Below are 15,196 nucleotides of genomic sequence, written 5' to 3' on the forward strand. Positions count from 1 at the left end.
GGATTCCCCCCCCCAACCCGCCCACTCCGGAACTGGTTGCGTAGACCCCCCACTTCGCGGATGGGCAGACACCCTCCCTCCCGAGGCCTGGAGACGGGGCCCCCCCGGATGCCCCCCGACCCCGGCCTTCGCCCCAGCAGCACATCATGGTTTGTCTGAGGGTCTGGACACACAAACCATTTTGTGGTGTTACCGCGCGGGCTGGGACCGCAGCCACGGAGCAACCCAGCCGGCCCCCCCCACTCCACGAACTCCGGCCGGGCTCTGCCCCCCCAGCCCATCTACCCCGGCATCGGGCCCAGCCCTGCCCGTCCCGCTCCAGCAGCACAAAAATATTGGCAGCGTCCCACCTGCTGGCCAGTATTTCCTTGTGCTGCCCCAGTGGGGCCGGGCCCCATGCGGCCGGAGCCGGTGGGGCAGCGACACGACCAAGGGGGAATGCAACAGAAGCCTGAGTGCGACTTCCTCCACCGTGGCCTGCAACGCGCCCACCTCTGGGGCGGGGCGGCTGGTTACCCAGGGACCCCTCGCCCAGCGCTGAGATGCGCCTACCACTGGGGCGGAGCGGCCGGTTACCCAAGGACCCCTCGCCCGGCGCTGAGATGCGCCCACCTCTGGGGCAGAGTGGCCAATGACACAAGGATCCCTTTCCTGGCACCAAGATGCAACCACCTCTGGGGTGGGGCGGCCGGTTACCCGGGGACCCCTCACCCGGCACTGAGATGCGGCCACCTCTGGGGCGGGGCAGCTGGTTACCCAGGGACCCCTCGCCTGGCGCTGAGATGCGGCCACCTCTGGGGCGGGGCGGCTGGTTACCCAGGGACCCCCCTTGCCTGCAATGAGATGCGCCCACCTCTGGGGTGGGGCGGCCAGTTACCCAGGGATCCCTCGCCCGGCGCTGAGATGCAGCCACCTCTGGGGTGCAGCGGCCAGTTACCCGGGTACCTCTTGCCCGGTGCTGATATGCCCACCTGTGGGGCGGGGTGGCCAGTTACCCAGGGACCCCTCGCCCGGCGCTGAGATGCGGCCACCTCTGGGGTGGGGCGGCCAGTGCTGCATGCCGGGGAGGGATCTCTCTACCGGCAGCACCTGCATGACTGTGCTGGGCTTTCTCCAAGGGCCCCCAGCAGTCAGACTCCCTGGTAGAGACGTCCCCCCTGCAGGCTCCCTCCACTTCCCTCCCCTAGACCCACAGTTGTGGGGAGCCTTAGAGGGGTCTCTCCTGCCTCAGTTTACCCCCAACAGTGCCTCAAACCCGCTCCCATGACAAAGCTGGCGAGATCTGTACCACACCACCCTGTGCCTCAGTTTCTCCAAGTCACCCCTGGGGGGCAGTGCAGGACAGGAATGAAGGAGTGAGCCGCAGCCACCCCCCCGAGAGAGACAAGGGGCGCCCCGTGACCAGCCCCCCCGTCCCGACGTGGCTGGAGAGCACCGGCCGGGCGGGGAGTGGCAGGGGATAAAGGGGGTTCACGGGGGCTGCTGGCGCTGAGGAATCGGGGTGTGAGGAGGCCAGGGCTGAGTGGGGGGCTCCCGGACACAGAGCCCAACCTGGCGTGTCTCAGGCCTGGGGAACCTGGTTTGGACCCTGGAGGAAGAGTGGGGCCATGGGGGGGGCTGGTGCCCCCCAGGGCCTGTGTCAACACCAGGGCGCAGCCCCCCAGCCCGGGGCTCCATGACCACGTCCGGCTGTGGCTCAGAGACTCAACCCCCCAAAATATCCCAGCCCTTGGACAGGGGCACCTAGTCCCCCAAAATAACCATCCCCCACCACAGAGTGTAACCCAACCCCCCAAAATATCCCAGCCCCTAGACTGGGGCACCCAGTCCCCCAAATATCCCAGCCCTTGGACAGGGGCACCTAGTCCACCAAAATAACCATCCCCCACCACAGAGGGTAACCCAACCCCCCAAAATATCCCAGCCCCTAGACAGGGGCACCCAGTCCCCCAAAATAACCCAGTCTGGCACCAGAGATGGGCACCCAGCCCCCCAAAATATCCCAGCCCCTGGACAGGGGCACCCAGGCCCACAAATAGCCCAGTCCCTGGACAGGGTGCAGGCCCCCAAAATAACCCACCCCTGGACAGGGGCACCCAGGCCTCCAAATAACCCAGCCCCCCAAAATATCCCAGCCCCTGGACAGGGGCACCCAGCCCACCAAAATAACTCAGGCCCCGGACAGGGGCACCCAGCCCCCCAAATAACCCACCCCCTGGACAGGGGCACCCAACCCCCCAAAATAACCATCCCCCACCACAGAGGGGCACCCAGCCCCCCCAAATATCCCAGCTCCTAGACTGGGGCACCCAGGTCCCCAAATAACCCAGCCCCCCAAAATATCCCAGCCCCTGAACAGGGGCACCCAGGACCCCAAAATCACCCAGCCCCTAGTCTGGGGCATCCAGCCCCCTAAATAACCCAGTCCCTGGACAAGGGCACCCAGCTCCCCAAAATAACCATCCCCCACCAGAGAAGGGACCCCAGCCCCACAGCCGCTATCCCCTCCCGAGACCTGGGGCCATCCGCCTTTGGGGTCTGGCTGCCCTGGGGGGCAGCTCTCACTCTGCCGGGGTCCCCCGCCCCGCTCCGCCCAGCGCCTTCCCGACAATTACCAGACACCCCTGGGGGGCAGGAGGGGGTTGTCACTTTTATTTAAAATAAAAAACAAACACAGGGCTGGGAAAACAGCCGGAAGGCGGGGAGGGCAATGGGGGGGGCTGCCCAGTGGCACCCAGGGCTCAGCCGTGGGTCGGTCCGTGTGCGGCGGGGGGGCTGGGGGCTCAGCGGGACAGCAGGGGCAGGTCGCCAGGCGTGATCAGGAGCCCGGGGTCCAGGGTCAGACTGTCTGAGAGAGGGAGAGAGATCACAAGAGAGGCTGAGGGAGGGGGAGGCGGAGCCTGTGCCCAGGGGGCGGGGCCTCACACAAACAACGGGGGGGTGGGCTAGGGACCCCCTCCCTGCCCAGCCTGGCTAGTAGCCATCGACGGACCAGAACTCCAGGGACGGGCCTAGTTCCTCTTCGGCCCCTGGTATGGCCGGGGCCTTCGCGACATCCTGCGGCGAGGAGTTCCCTGGGTTAACGGGACCGCCGGGGGAGGGACGGGACCGGAACTTTCCTGCCTGCTGCCACCCAGCGAGGGGCTTTTCCCGAGAACTTCCCCCTCCCTGGGGGCCCTCGAGGGGGAACAGCCCATCAACACCCCCCCACTCGTTGGGAGGATGTTTGCCAATGAAACAGGGGGAAAGGGCGCGGCCAGGCCCGAACCCCATGTCTCCCTGGGGGGTCCCCCCAGCACGCAAGGTGTGAGTCCATCCCCCCCCCGGCTCATACCCTGGTCGAAGTTGAGTTTCTTGGCGGGGGGGGCGTCCCCCAGCCCCTCGATGTCGACCAGGTCGCTGTTGGCGTCCGAGTCGTTCAAGGCGCTGAGTGTGACATCTGCCGGGGGGGGGGAAAGAGAGGGAGGGGTCAGCCCAGGGTGTGGGGTCCCCCCCCGCCCCAGAGCTCAAAGCCTCCACACGCCTCCCCCATTCACAGAGCCCCACCCGAGACCGCCCCCACCCTATCCACTGAGAGACGGGCCCCTCCCGCACCCCAGGGCACCCAGCGTCCCCCCCAGACACGGCCCTGCCCCAGGGTACATGACCCTCCACACACAGCCCCCCGGGCAGGCAACCCCCCCAGACACAGCTCCCACCCCAGGGCACACAGCGTCCCCCCCAGACACGGCCCTGCCCCAGGGTACATGACCCCCCACACACACAGCCCCCCGGGCAGGCAACCCCCCCAGACACAGCTCCCACCCCAGGGCACACAGCCCCCCCAGACACGGCCCTGCCCCAGGGTACACGACCCCCCCAGACACAGCCCCACAGCCAGTCAACCTCCCCCAGGCACAGCTCCCACCCCAGGGCACACAGCGCCCCCCCCAGACACGGCCCTGCCCCAGGGTACTCGACCGCCCCAGACACAGCCCCACAGCCAGTCCACCCCCACCCCCCAGGGCACACAGCGCCTCGGGCAGGCAACCCCCCCCAGGCACAGCTCCCACCTCAGGGCACACAGCGCCCCCCAGACACGGCCCTGCCCCAGGGTACATGACCCCCCCCAGACACAGCCCCCCCGGGCACGCAACCCCCCCAGGCACAGCTCCCACCTCAGGGCACACAGCGCCCCCCCCAGACATGGCCCTGCCCCAGGGTACACGACCCCCCCCCCCCACACAGCCCCCCGGGCAGGCAACCCCCCCTAGACACAGCTCCCACCCCAGGGCACACAGCGCCCCCCCCCAGACACGGCCCTGCCCCAGGGTACTTGACCCCCTGATACAGCCCCCCTGGGCACACAGCCCCCCCTGGGCACATGAGCCCCCCCAAACACAGTTCCCACCCCAGGGCACACAGCCCCCCCCAGACACAGCCCTGCCGCAGGGGACATGACGCCCCCAGACACAGCCCCCCATGGCAGGAAACCTCCCCCAGACACAGCTCCCACCCAGGGCACACGACACCCCCAACAGAGCCCCCCCAGACACAGCTTCCCCCCCAGGGCACATAAGCTCCCCCCCAGACACAGTTCCCACCCGAGACACAGCCCTGCCGCAGGGCATGACCCCCCCAGACACAGCTCCCCATGGCAGGCAACCCCCCCAGACACAGCTCCCACCCAGGGCACACGACACCCCCAACAGAGCCCCCCCGCAGAGTACATGAGCCTCCCCCAGACACTGCTCCCCCACAGGGCACACAGCTCCCTCCCCGACATAGCCCCCCCAGGGTACATGATGCCCCCATGACACAGCCCCCCCCAGAGCACATGAGCGTCACCAGACCCGGACCCCCCCCAAGGCACAGAGCCTCGCCCAGACAGGCTGCTCACCCGACGCCTTCTGCTTCTTCATGGGTGGGGCGGGCGTGTCCTGCAGCCCGGCGGGGCCCCCGGCCTGGGCAGGGGGGGGCAGGGCCGGGGGGCCCACCCCCCCCAGCCCGTGCACCTTCTTGGGGCCCTTCTTGGGGGAGTCGGCGGGCAGGGGCACCCCGCTGTCCTCGTAGGCTTTGCGCTTGGCTGTGGCTTTGATCTGCGCCCTGCGGGGAGAGAAAAGGGGGTGTCACCGGGAGCGGCTCTGCCCCCCCCACTGCCCCCGTGGGCCCCCCCCCCGCAGAGACCCCCCCTTACACCGTCCGCTCCTTGATGACGGCGCTGATCCGGTTCAGGTCGTCCCCGAAGCGCCGGACGGCCGCCCGCAGCATCTCGATCTCCGTCTCCGTCCACTTGGCCCTGGGGTAAGCGAGGGGGGGGGACACACGGGTCAGGGCCGCCCCTCCCCCGGGCTCTGCCCCGCCCCCCCGGAGACCCTACAATAACACCCACACTGTAAACACCCCCACGCCTGCCCCGCCATAACCCGGGGGGGGCAGCCGGGTCCCCATCACCCCCCCCAGGGCCCAGCCCCCCAACCCGGCCCGGGGGACCCCCCCGCTCACCCGGCGGGGGACGAGTCGGCCACGGGGTGCAGCTGCATCGTCAGCTCCCCCAGCTTGGTGAAGGCGGCGCCGGCAGCGGAGAAAATCTCGCCCACCTGTGGGGGGGGGGAAGCGTCAGGGAGCCCCCCCGCGGGGCCCCCCAAACCCGGCCCCGCCCCCCGGGTCCCCCTCCCCCCGCGGGGCCCCCCAAACCCGGCCCCGCCCCCCGCGGGGCCCCCTCCCCCCGCGGGGCCCCCCAAACCCGGCCCCGCCCCCCGCGGGGCCCCCTCCCCCCGCGGGTCCCCCCAAACCCGGCCCCGCCCCCCGGGTCCCCCTCCCCCCGCGGGGCCCCCCCAAACCCGGCCCCGCCCCCCGCGGGGCCCCCTCCCCCCGCGGGTCCCCCCAAACCCGGCCCCGCCCCCCCAGTTCCCCCTCCCCCCGCGGGGCCCCCCAAACCCGGCCCCCCCCCCCCGGGCCCCCCTCCCCCCGCGGGGCCCCCCAAACCCGGCCCCGCCCCCCCGGGTCCCCCTCCCCCCGCGGGGCCCCCAGACCCGGCCCCGCCCCCTCCGCACCTTGGTGGACGCTGACGTCATGGCGCCCCGGCCGCTCCTGCCCCGCCCCGGGGGGTTTCTCTGGCCGCCGCCGCTCGCGGCCCCGGCTGCTGGCCCCGCCCCCTCCTGCTGCGCGCGCCTGCGCCGCGGGGGATGGTGGGAAAAGGGGGCGGAGCGAGTGGAATCCGGGAAGCGCAGCGGCAGCGGGCGGCAGCTTCCGGGGGGGGCGGGGCTGCCCCCGCGCTAGGACGCGGGAGGACCGAGCGCTCTATGGTCTTAACCCCTTCCCTGCCGGCGGGCCAGTTCGGCCCCGCCCCCCACAGAGCTCCGCCCCCGGGCTCCCCGCCCCTCCCCTGCCCCCCTGCCCCCCTTACCCCCACCCTGCCCCCCACCTCCCTCCAGCCACCTGCTGTCCCCACACACCCCGCAGGCCCCCCCCTGCACTTCCCCCCCACACCCACCTGCTGCCCAGCCCCCCTTACCCCCACCCTGCCCCCCAAACCCTCTCGTCCTGCCCCCCAACCTCCATCCCTCCCAGCCCCCCCAAACCATCTGCTGCCCCCCACCTCCCTCCAGCCACCTGCTGTCCCCACACACCCCGCAGGCCCCCCCCTGCAATTCCGCCACACACGCACCTGCTGTCCAGGCCCCCTTACCCCCACCCTGCCCCCCAAACCCTCTCGTCCTGCCCCCCAACCTCCATCCCTCCCAGCCCCCCCAAACCATCTGCTGCCCCCCACCTCCCTCCAGCCACCTGCTGTCCCCACACACCCCGCAGGCCCCCCCTGCACTTCCCCCCCACACCCACCTGCTGCCCCGCCCTCCTTACCCCCCACCCTGCACCCCAAACCCTCTGGTCCTGCCCCCCAACCTCCATCCCTCCCAGCCCCCCCAAACCACCTGCTGCCCCCCACCTCCCTCCAGCCACCTGCTGTCCCCACACACCCCGCAGGCCCCCCCTGCACTTCCCCCCCCACCCACCTGCTGCCCCGCCCCTCTTACCCCCCACCCTGCCCCCCAAACCCTCTCGTCCTGCCCCCCAATCTCCATCCCTCCCAGCCCCCCAAACCACCTGCTGCCCCCCACCTCCCTCCAGCCACCTGCTGTCCCCACACACCCCGCAGGCCCCCCCTGCACTTCCCCCCCACACCCACCTGCTGCCCCGCCCCCCCTTACTCCCCACCCTGCCCCCCAAACCCTCTCATCCTGCCCCCCAACCTCCCTCCCTCCCAGCCCCCCCAAACCACCTGCTGCCCACGTACCCTCCACACACACCCCCCACAGCCATCCCCCACCTTGCAACTCCACCTGCCCCCAGGCACCCCCACAGCCCACCCTGCACCTCTGCCAAGCCGCCTGGCCCGCAGTCACCCCCACAACCAGTGGTGAGCTGCCAAAATATTAACAGCCGGTTCCCTCCTCCTCACCCCATGAGGGGGTCGTGCCCCATCCAACCTCCCACGTTCCTTGACAACCCACCCCCAGGACTCCTGCCCCAACCCCTCCCCTTCCCTGTCCCCTAACTGCCCCCTGCCGCCCCATCCAACCCCTCCCCTTATTCCTCATGGCCCCCCCAGGACCCCTGCCCCATTCAACCACCCCTTCTCTCTGTCCCGACTGCCCCTGGAACCCCTTCCCCTGACTGCCTCCCACCGCCCCATCCAACCCCTGCTCCTTCCTGACTGCCCCCCCCAGGACCCCTGCCCCATTCAATTCTCCTGTTCCCTGCCCTCTGACCGCCCTGAGTCCTGACCCTAATCCACCCCCCGCCCTCTATCCAACACCCCCTTACCGCGCTGCCTGGAGATGGGGGCCGTGCCATTCAGAGCTGGGGCTGGGGCCGGAGTTGGGGGCCGGGCCAGAGCCGCTGGCCAGCCCGAAATCGGGGGCCGGGGCCAGGCCCAGAGTTGGGCCCGGAGACGCGCCTAGAGCCCCCTCGTGCCCCCCGCCCCAGCTCACCTGCAGGAAGCTGCTGCTTCCTTCTCAGCCCTCCCAGGCTTCCCACGCTAACAGCTGACTGGCAGGAAGCCCGGCGGGGGGGGGGGGGGGGCCTTCCTGGGAGGAGGCAGAACTGGGGCCAGGTGAGCTGGGGCGGGGGGCAGGGAGCTGCTGGAGTTTTGTTAAATTGAAAAGCCCTTTACAACCGGTTCTAAATAAATTTAACAAACCGGCTCCAGCTCACCACTGCCCACAACCCACCACCCCCTCCCACGCATGCCCCTAACACCCCCACCATGGCCGTGCCCAGGGAAGGCTCAGTGGCTGCAGGCAGGGGATCCAACGTGTTTTATTTCACAGGAACCAATTCCAGAGTCGACACAAACGGACACAGATCAAGACCCGGGGTGGGGTGGGGGTCTCAGCAGGGCAGGGCAAGCCCCCCACCCCCAATCCCTCACTGCTGGGGAGGGATGTGGGGACAGACGACACCACGGGGTGGGTTTGGAAAGTGAGACGACGGGAGGACTCCATGCTGGGGAGCACAGAACATGACACCCCCCAGCCCAGAGCCTGCCACACGCAAGGAGGGGGGGAGCCAGCCCCACAGGCAACCACCCCCTGGTGCCGCAACAGTACCATAGGGAGACAGACACCCCCCTCCCCGCACAACTGGAGAACCCCCCCAACACCTTCACAATCCCTTAAGCCCGGGGGTCAGCAGCATCCCAGGGGGGCCCCCGCCGGCAGGGCGAGTCCCGAGCAAAGGGGGCGCCGGGGAGGAGCTGGAATGAGCCGATGGGCCCGGCGGGTCCGGGGAGGGGGCAGCTGTCCCCGGCGGGGTCCTAGCGCACCATGTACTCCTTGCGTTTGTTCAGCCGGACCTGGCAGAAGGAGAAGCCCCCGAGCAGCAGGTACAGCCCGGCCGCGATGAAGCAGTTGTAGCTGACTTGCTCGTAGAGACGGTAGATCCTCTCCGGGCCGCTGTGGGTCAGAGGGAGTGAGGGGGTCAGTCCTGGAGGTGGCACCCCCTAGAGGTGACAGGCCCGTGCCCCATTCCCTGCCCTGGGGCCGGGTGGGAGCCGGCGCCCCCTAGAGGGGACAGGCCCCTGCCCCATTCCCCGCCCCCCTGAGCCAGCCAGTCCCTGCCCTGGGACCGGGGGGGGAGCCGGCACCTCCCAGAGAGGACAGGCCCCTGCCCCATTCCCCGCCCCCCTGAGCCAGCCAGTCCCTGCCCTGGGGCCAGTGGGAGCCGGCGCCCCCCAGAGGGGACAGACCCCTGCCCCATTCCCCACCCCCCTGAGCCAGCCAGTCCCTGCCCTGGGGCCGGGTGAGAGCCGACACCTCCCAGAGGGGACAGGCCCCTGCCCCATTCCCTGCCCCCCTGAGCCAGCCAGTCCCTGCCCCGGGGCCAGCAGGAGCCGGCGCCCCCCAGAGGGGACAGGCCCCTGCCCCATTCCCTGCCCCCTGAGCCAGCCAGTCCCTGCCCTGGGGCCAGGTGGGAGCCGGCGCTCCCTATAGGGGACAGGCCCCTGCCCCATTCCCCACCCCCCGAGCCAGCCAGTCCCTGCCCTGGGGCCGGGTGGGAGCCGGCGCCCCCAAGAGGGGACAGGCCCCTGCCCCATTCCCTGCCCCCCTGAGCCAGCCAGTCCCTGCCCTGGGGCCGGGTGGGAGCCGGCGCTCCCTATAGGGGACAGGCCCCTGCCCCATTCCCTGCCCCCCAAGCCAGCCAGTCCCTGCCCTGGGGCCGGGTGGGAGCCGGCACTCCCTATAGGGGACATGTCCTAATGTGGATCAATCTCTGCATTAAGTACTTGGGCATAACTGTCATTTTCATCTGACTTGATATTGTGCCTCTTCCTATAACCTTGTACTGGGTCTGTCCATGTGACCTCTCTTTTCAGGCAACTTTCTGTCAAGTCCTTTGATATGAGAACTTTTTAATCGACTCCTTAGACAGAAACTCTCTGCTGAGCTGGGTAGAATGTTATCGCCCCCAAGGATAGTTAAGGCAGAAGGAAAATCTCTTTTCGCCTGGAGCAGAATAAGATCTCCCCCCCCGTTTAATCGACTGCCCTGGTGAATGAGCGAGGGGTGGAGGAAGAAGGCGTGGAAGGCAGCACCTCCAGCCAGCTGCACTCCGCGGAGAGGGGGCGGAAGCCAGCCCCCAAAACGGTAAAACTTGTCTCACTAAAGAAGAGCAGACATACCGACGGCCTCGGGGGTTAGAAGCCAGCACCCTCTTCTGGAAACACCCTCTTGGAAAATAAATCAATGAAGGCAACCTCCAGAAGGAAGCAGCAGAGATGGCCAGCAGACCCAGACCCAGATTTAGGAGCTGGCAGAGATTTGCATGACAGGGAAGCTGCAATAAAGGTGAGGTGTCTGCAGAGGGCCGGGTCTCGTCTTGTCTACATGGGAGCATCGATCCGGATCAGCAGAAGCCCGGCTCCACCCCCTGCCACATCTAACTCGCCTGGCCAGTGCAGTTAGGGGGAGCAGCTACTTGGTAACAAGACGACAGAGTGTGAGAGTGTGTGTGTCAGTCATATCATATGACACAGTGTAGATTGATACACATACTACAAAAAACATGGCGCTCTGCCTGACAGCCCCCCTGCCCCCCGCCCCAAAGAGATCCCAGGCAGTACTTTAAGTACAACACTTACTCCTTGAAATCTTCATCCGTGAAGGGAACGTCTTCGATGAGAATAGCAGAGTGCACGTTGAAGAAAATCCCCAGGAGAATCTATAGGGAGAGACCAGAGATCCGGGGTGGGTAGGTGGGAGCAGGGCAGGGGAAAGCACCCCCCCCATCCCAGCACTGCAACACCCCTCCATGGGCAGGGCACAGCCCAGACCACAGCCACATACACCTGGTGCCCCCCAGCAGGACCCACCCACCACGGCGCAGCCCCCAAGTCCCAGTTTTGGGGCCAGCTGCAGCAGGGCAGAGGGACCTGGCAGGGAATCAGGATCTAGCCCAGAGCCTGTTTCCACAACACCAGACACCCTAGTGTCCCCGCCGTGCCCAGCTGGCTCCTGGGCAGAACCAGCCCCGGGTCAGATGGAACCAGCCAAGGAGAGAGAACATGACCTTCCCAGGAGCGGAGAGCCAACGCCCGGGACAGATCATAAGAGCAGCCAGACTGGGTCAGAGCAAGGGTCCATCCAGCCCAGTGTCCTGTCTGCCGACTGCGGCCACAGCCAGGCACTCCAGGGGGAGTGAACAGGACAGGGAATCAACAAGTGACCCAGCCCCTGTCGCCCATTGCCAGCTCTGGCAAACAGAGGCTACGGACACCATCCCTGCCCAGCCTGGCTAGTAGCCATCAACGGACCTGTCCTCCAGGAACTTCTCTAATTCTTCTTTGAATCCCGGTATAGTCTTGGCCTCCGCAACACCCCCTGGCGAGGAGTTCCCCAGGTTAACAGTGCGTTGGGTGCAGAAATACGCCCTTGTGTTTGTTTTAAACCTGCTGCCTATTAATTTCATTGGGTGACCCCTAGTTCCTGTGTGATGGGAAGGAGTAAATAACACTCCTTTATCTACTTTCTGCACACCAGCCATGATTTTATAGACCTCTATCATATCCCTCCTTAGTCGTCTCTCTTCCAAGCTGAAAAGTCCAGTCTGATGAATCTCTCCTCACACGGCAGCCGTTCCAGACCCCCCAGCAGTTGTGTTGCCCCTTTCTGAACCTTTTCCAAGTCCAATAGATCTTTTTGAGATGGGGCGACCATATCTGCCCACAGTATTCAAGGTGTGGGGGTACCATGGATTTATTGAGAAGCAACAGGATATTTTCGGGTTCCCAACACTGTTAAGGGCAAGGGGCACCAGCCCGGGAGTGGGGGGACAAGCTGAGGGGGCACTGGACACAGCCCCGGGATCCAGGAAAGGGGGGTTCACTCAGAGGGGGCACCCAACACGGCCCCAGCATCACTCCACCCCCAGCGGCACCCAGGGGTGACACAGCCGGTGCCTGAGCTGCCCCGTCACCCTTTCCGGCTCATGTGGGGAAGTCAGTGTCACTAAGGAAGTTGGTGGGCGAGGTGCCCCCACCCCACTGCAGCCTAGGCTGGATCCAGCCACTGTGGGGCAGCCCTCCCATCACACAGTGCCCTCTCCCCTGGGCCCTCATCTGCCTCCCTAGACCCCAGCCCCCTTAAATGCCCCTCCACCCACTTCTACCCCCAAGTCCCCACCCCCATACACACACAGGTCACCCCCCATGTCCCCCCTGCAGCTCCCCACCCTGCCCCTCCCCCCGCAGCCCTGCAGCTCCCCACCCTGCCCCTCCCCCCGCAGCCCTGCAGCTCCCCAACCTGCCCCTCCCCCATGTGCCCCCAGCAGCCCTGCAGCTCCCCGACCTGCCCCTCCCCCCGCAGCCCTGCAGCTCCCCACCCTGCCCCTCCCCCATGTGCCCCCCGCAGCCCTGCAGCTCCCCACCCTGCCCCTCCCCCCGAAGCCCTGCAGCTCCCCAACCTGCCCCTCCCCATGTGCCCCCAGCAGCCCTGCAGCTCCCCACCCTGCCCTGCTGCTCCCCAACCTGCCCCTCCCCCCGCAGCCCTGGTGCCTCACCAGCATGATGACGCCCCAGGCGCTGAGCACGATGCCGCAGGCGGCCAGCTTGGGCCCGCAGCAAAGCAGGGAAGACATGGCCGGGCCGGAGCGGGGGGAGGCTGGTGAGCGGGCGGGCAGCACGGAGCTCCCTCCTCGAGCTGCTGCTGGCCGGGCCGACGCAGCAGACTGAACGCAGCCGCGGGAGGGAGAAAGGAGTCAGGTGACCGGCCGGAACCACCCTGCAAGGACTGTGGGGGGGACGGTAGCAGGGCACGTCCCCTTCGTGGCGCAATGGAACCGTCCACGTTTTCAGCTCCGCCTTCCGATTGGTCGAGCGGCGCCGGAGCGTTCCATTCTCACCCAGGGGAGGGGCGGGCGGGATCCTAGCTATTTATAGACGCGGATTTCCGAGAGCCCCAAATCTCCCTCAGGAAAGGGGGATAAAATCCCCACAGGCTGCTGGAGGGGGGAGTTAAATAAGGGGAATGAAAAACAACCCCTCCCCTGGCGCAAATGGTACAGTCCAAAGAACTGGGTCTCATAGACTCATAGACTCTAGGACTGGAAGGGACCTCGAGAGGTCATCGAGTCCAGTCCCCTGCCCTCATGGCAGGACCAAATACTGTCTAGACCATCCCCGATAGACATTTATCTAACCTACTCTTAAATATCTCCAGCGATGGAGATTCCACAACTTCCCTAGGCAATCTATTCCAGTGTTTAACTACCCTGACTGTAGGGGAGGGGCTGCCACATGACAGGGGCTTATTGAGGAAGGGCAGGGCCACATGGGGACAGGGTCACGTGACTGGACAAGGGCAGGTCACGTGACTGGACAAGGCAAGGGTCAGAGGGGGACAGGATCACGTGACTGGACAAGGTCAGGGTCACATGGAGACACAGTCACATGACGGGACAAGGCCAGGGTCACATGAGGACAGGGTCACGTGACTGGACAAGGTCAGGGTCACATGACTGCACAAGGCCAGGGTCAGAGGGGGACAGGGTCACATGACTGGACAAGGCCAGGGTCACATGAGGACAGGGTCACGTGACTGGACAAGGTCAGGGTCACATGACTGCACAAGGCCAGGGTCAGAGGGGGACAGGGTCACATGACTGGACAAGGCCAGGGTCACATGAGGACAGGGTCACGTGACTGGACAAGGTCAGGGTCATGTGACTGGACAAGGCAAGGTCAGAGGGGGACAGGGTCACGTGACTGGACAAGGTCAGGGTCACATGGGGACAGGGTCACGTGACTGGACAAGGTCAGGGTCACATGACTGCAGAAGGCAAGGGTCAGAGGGGGACAGGGTCACGTGACTGGACAAGGTCAGGGTCACGTGACTGGACAAGGTCAGGGTCACATGGGGACAGGGTCACATGACTGGACAAGGTCAGGGTCACATGACTGCAGAAGGCAAGGGTCAGAGGGGGACAGGGTCACATGACTGGACAAGGCCAGGGTCACATGAGGACAGGGTCACGTGACTGGACCAGACCAGGGCCACATGGGGACAGGGCCATGGCTCTAGGCAAGACAGGGTGGCCATCCCCGCTGCATGGAGGACACGTCCGTGGTCCCCTTGACTGACACACGCCCGTCAGCCCACACCCCACTCCCGTGACCCTGGATTCCCCACACCTCACCCCTCCATTCATCCGCACCAATGCCCCGAAGCCCGCCTTCCGGGCCGGCTCCCCACCGCCCTTCCATCACCCCCGGCACCCGCTGAAGTCGGCATCTGGCCCAGGCCGACAGAAAACGGCTCGAAATCGAGCCAGATTCGTTCTGTCCGCGGCCCAGCCCCACATCCCCAGCCAAGGCAGCGACCGACCCAGCGAGAGGACTGGGCCAAGTGGCTGGGCAGGGGTGCAGCGATGGGTCACTTGCGATAGAACAGTATCAATATGAAATGCGGCACGGGGGAAGCGCGCTGCCTGCGTACGGGGACTGGAACGACGCCACCCGGGCCGGCTGCCCGGAGACCGAGACCGGAGAGAACCTGGTTCCTGTCCCATATTTCTAAACCCGACTGACGTGGGTTCTTTGGGTGCTTGAGTGTATTTCAGAGCGAACTCCATTTATCAACAGGACTGCTTCTAGTAACGAGGACAAAGCTAATTATATTTCGTAGCCAGCGTGGGCGAACCTTACCTCACTGTCTACTTGTATTATTCGCCTTCCCTGGTGGCCATGAAGGGCTTCGTAGTGCTGAGGGAGGCTGGAGACGGGTCCTCACACGCAGCATTTTGAAAGCTGACGCCAATGTGTAGTTTGGCTTTTTCTGCAACCGCTTCCAACCGATTTCACTCATGTCGCCACGCGGGTTCGTCCATGACGATACTGCTCCATGACATGGACAGTATGGCAGGACCTGGGGATTTGGGGTTTTTCCCCCTCAAATTCTTGAAGTTTCTGCTTCCGCTTGGCTTTGTCCTCTTCAAAATCGGCCGGCCTTTCTCTTCAACCCTTGAAAACGCAGCGCTGGCGCGAGACCTTTATACGACATGCTTCGGACACCGCCTCCGTGCTCAGCACTCGCTTCCCCAGCTTCGGGAGACGCTTCTCAAGCCCGTCCCTTTGGCGATCAAACGACGGGCTCTCGGCGCATGGTATTTTCAACCCGGTCGTGGCGCTTTCCTCGAGACTTGGGCGTTCGCTGAGAAAAGG

The 15,196-nt window shown here is 66.4% G+C and overlaps 2 protein-coding genes across 4 annotated transcripts; both read right to left on the bottom strand.

Annotated features, from left to right (window-relative positions):
* Positions 1-2,637: 2,637 nt before the first annotated feature.
* CUNH17orf49 (chromosome unknown C17orf49 homolog) lies at positions 2,638-6,127 on the bottom strand. Of its 3 annotated transcripts, none has more exons than XM_030546919.1 (6): positions 6,036-6,127; positions 5,485-5,579; positions 5,177-5,278; positions 4,880-5,085; positions 3,335-3,439; positions 2,638-2,844 (listed from the first exon to the last, which is right to left on the bottom strand). In XM_030546919.1, the coding sequence occupies exons 1-6, from the start codon at positions 6,054-6,056 to the stop codon at positions 2,840-2,842; spliced, it is 534 nt and encodes a 177-aa protein (XP_030402779.1). In that variant the 5' UTR covers positions 6,057-6,127; the 3' UTR covers positions 2,638-2,839. The 3 variants fall into 3 exon arrangements, with proteins under 3 accessions (XP_030402779.1, XP_030402778.1, XP_030402780.1); XM_030546918.1 differs by having other exon boundaries at positions 2,638-2,848; XM_030546920.1 differs by lacking the exon at positions 5,177-5,278 and having other exon boundaries at positions 2,638-2,848.
* Positions 6,128-8,696: 2,569 nt separating this feature from the next.
* Positions 8,697-12,702, bottom strand: RNASEK (ribonuclease K). Its single transcript, XM_030546928.1, has 3 exons — positions 12,538-12,702; positions 10,622-10,701; positions 8,697-8,936 (listed from the first exon to the last, which is right to left on the bottom strand). Exons 1-3 carry the CDS (start codon positions 12,613-12,615, stop codon positions 8,798-8,800), a joined length of 297 nt encoding a protein of 98 aa, XP_030402788.1. The 5' UTR covers positions 12,616-12,702; the 3' UTR covers positions 8,697-8,797.
* Between the last annotated feature and the right edge of the window lie 2,494 nt (positions 12,703-15,196).

This window comes from Gopherus evgoodei, unplaced genomic scaffold (genome assembly GCF_007399415.2).
Source record: "Gopherus evgoodei ecotype Sinaloan lineage unplaced genomic scaffold, rGopEvg1_v1.p scaffold_51_arrow_ctg1, whole genome shotgun sequence".
NCBI classification, from domain to species: Eukaryota; Metazoa; Chordata; order Testudines; family Testudinidae; genus Gopherus; species Gopherus evgoodei.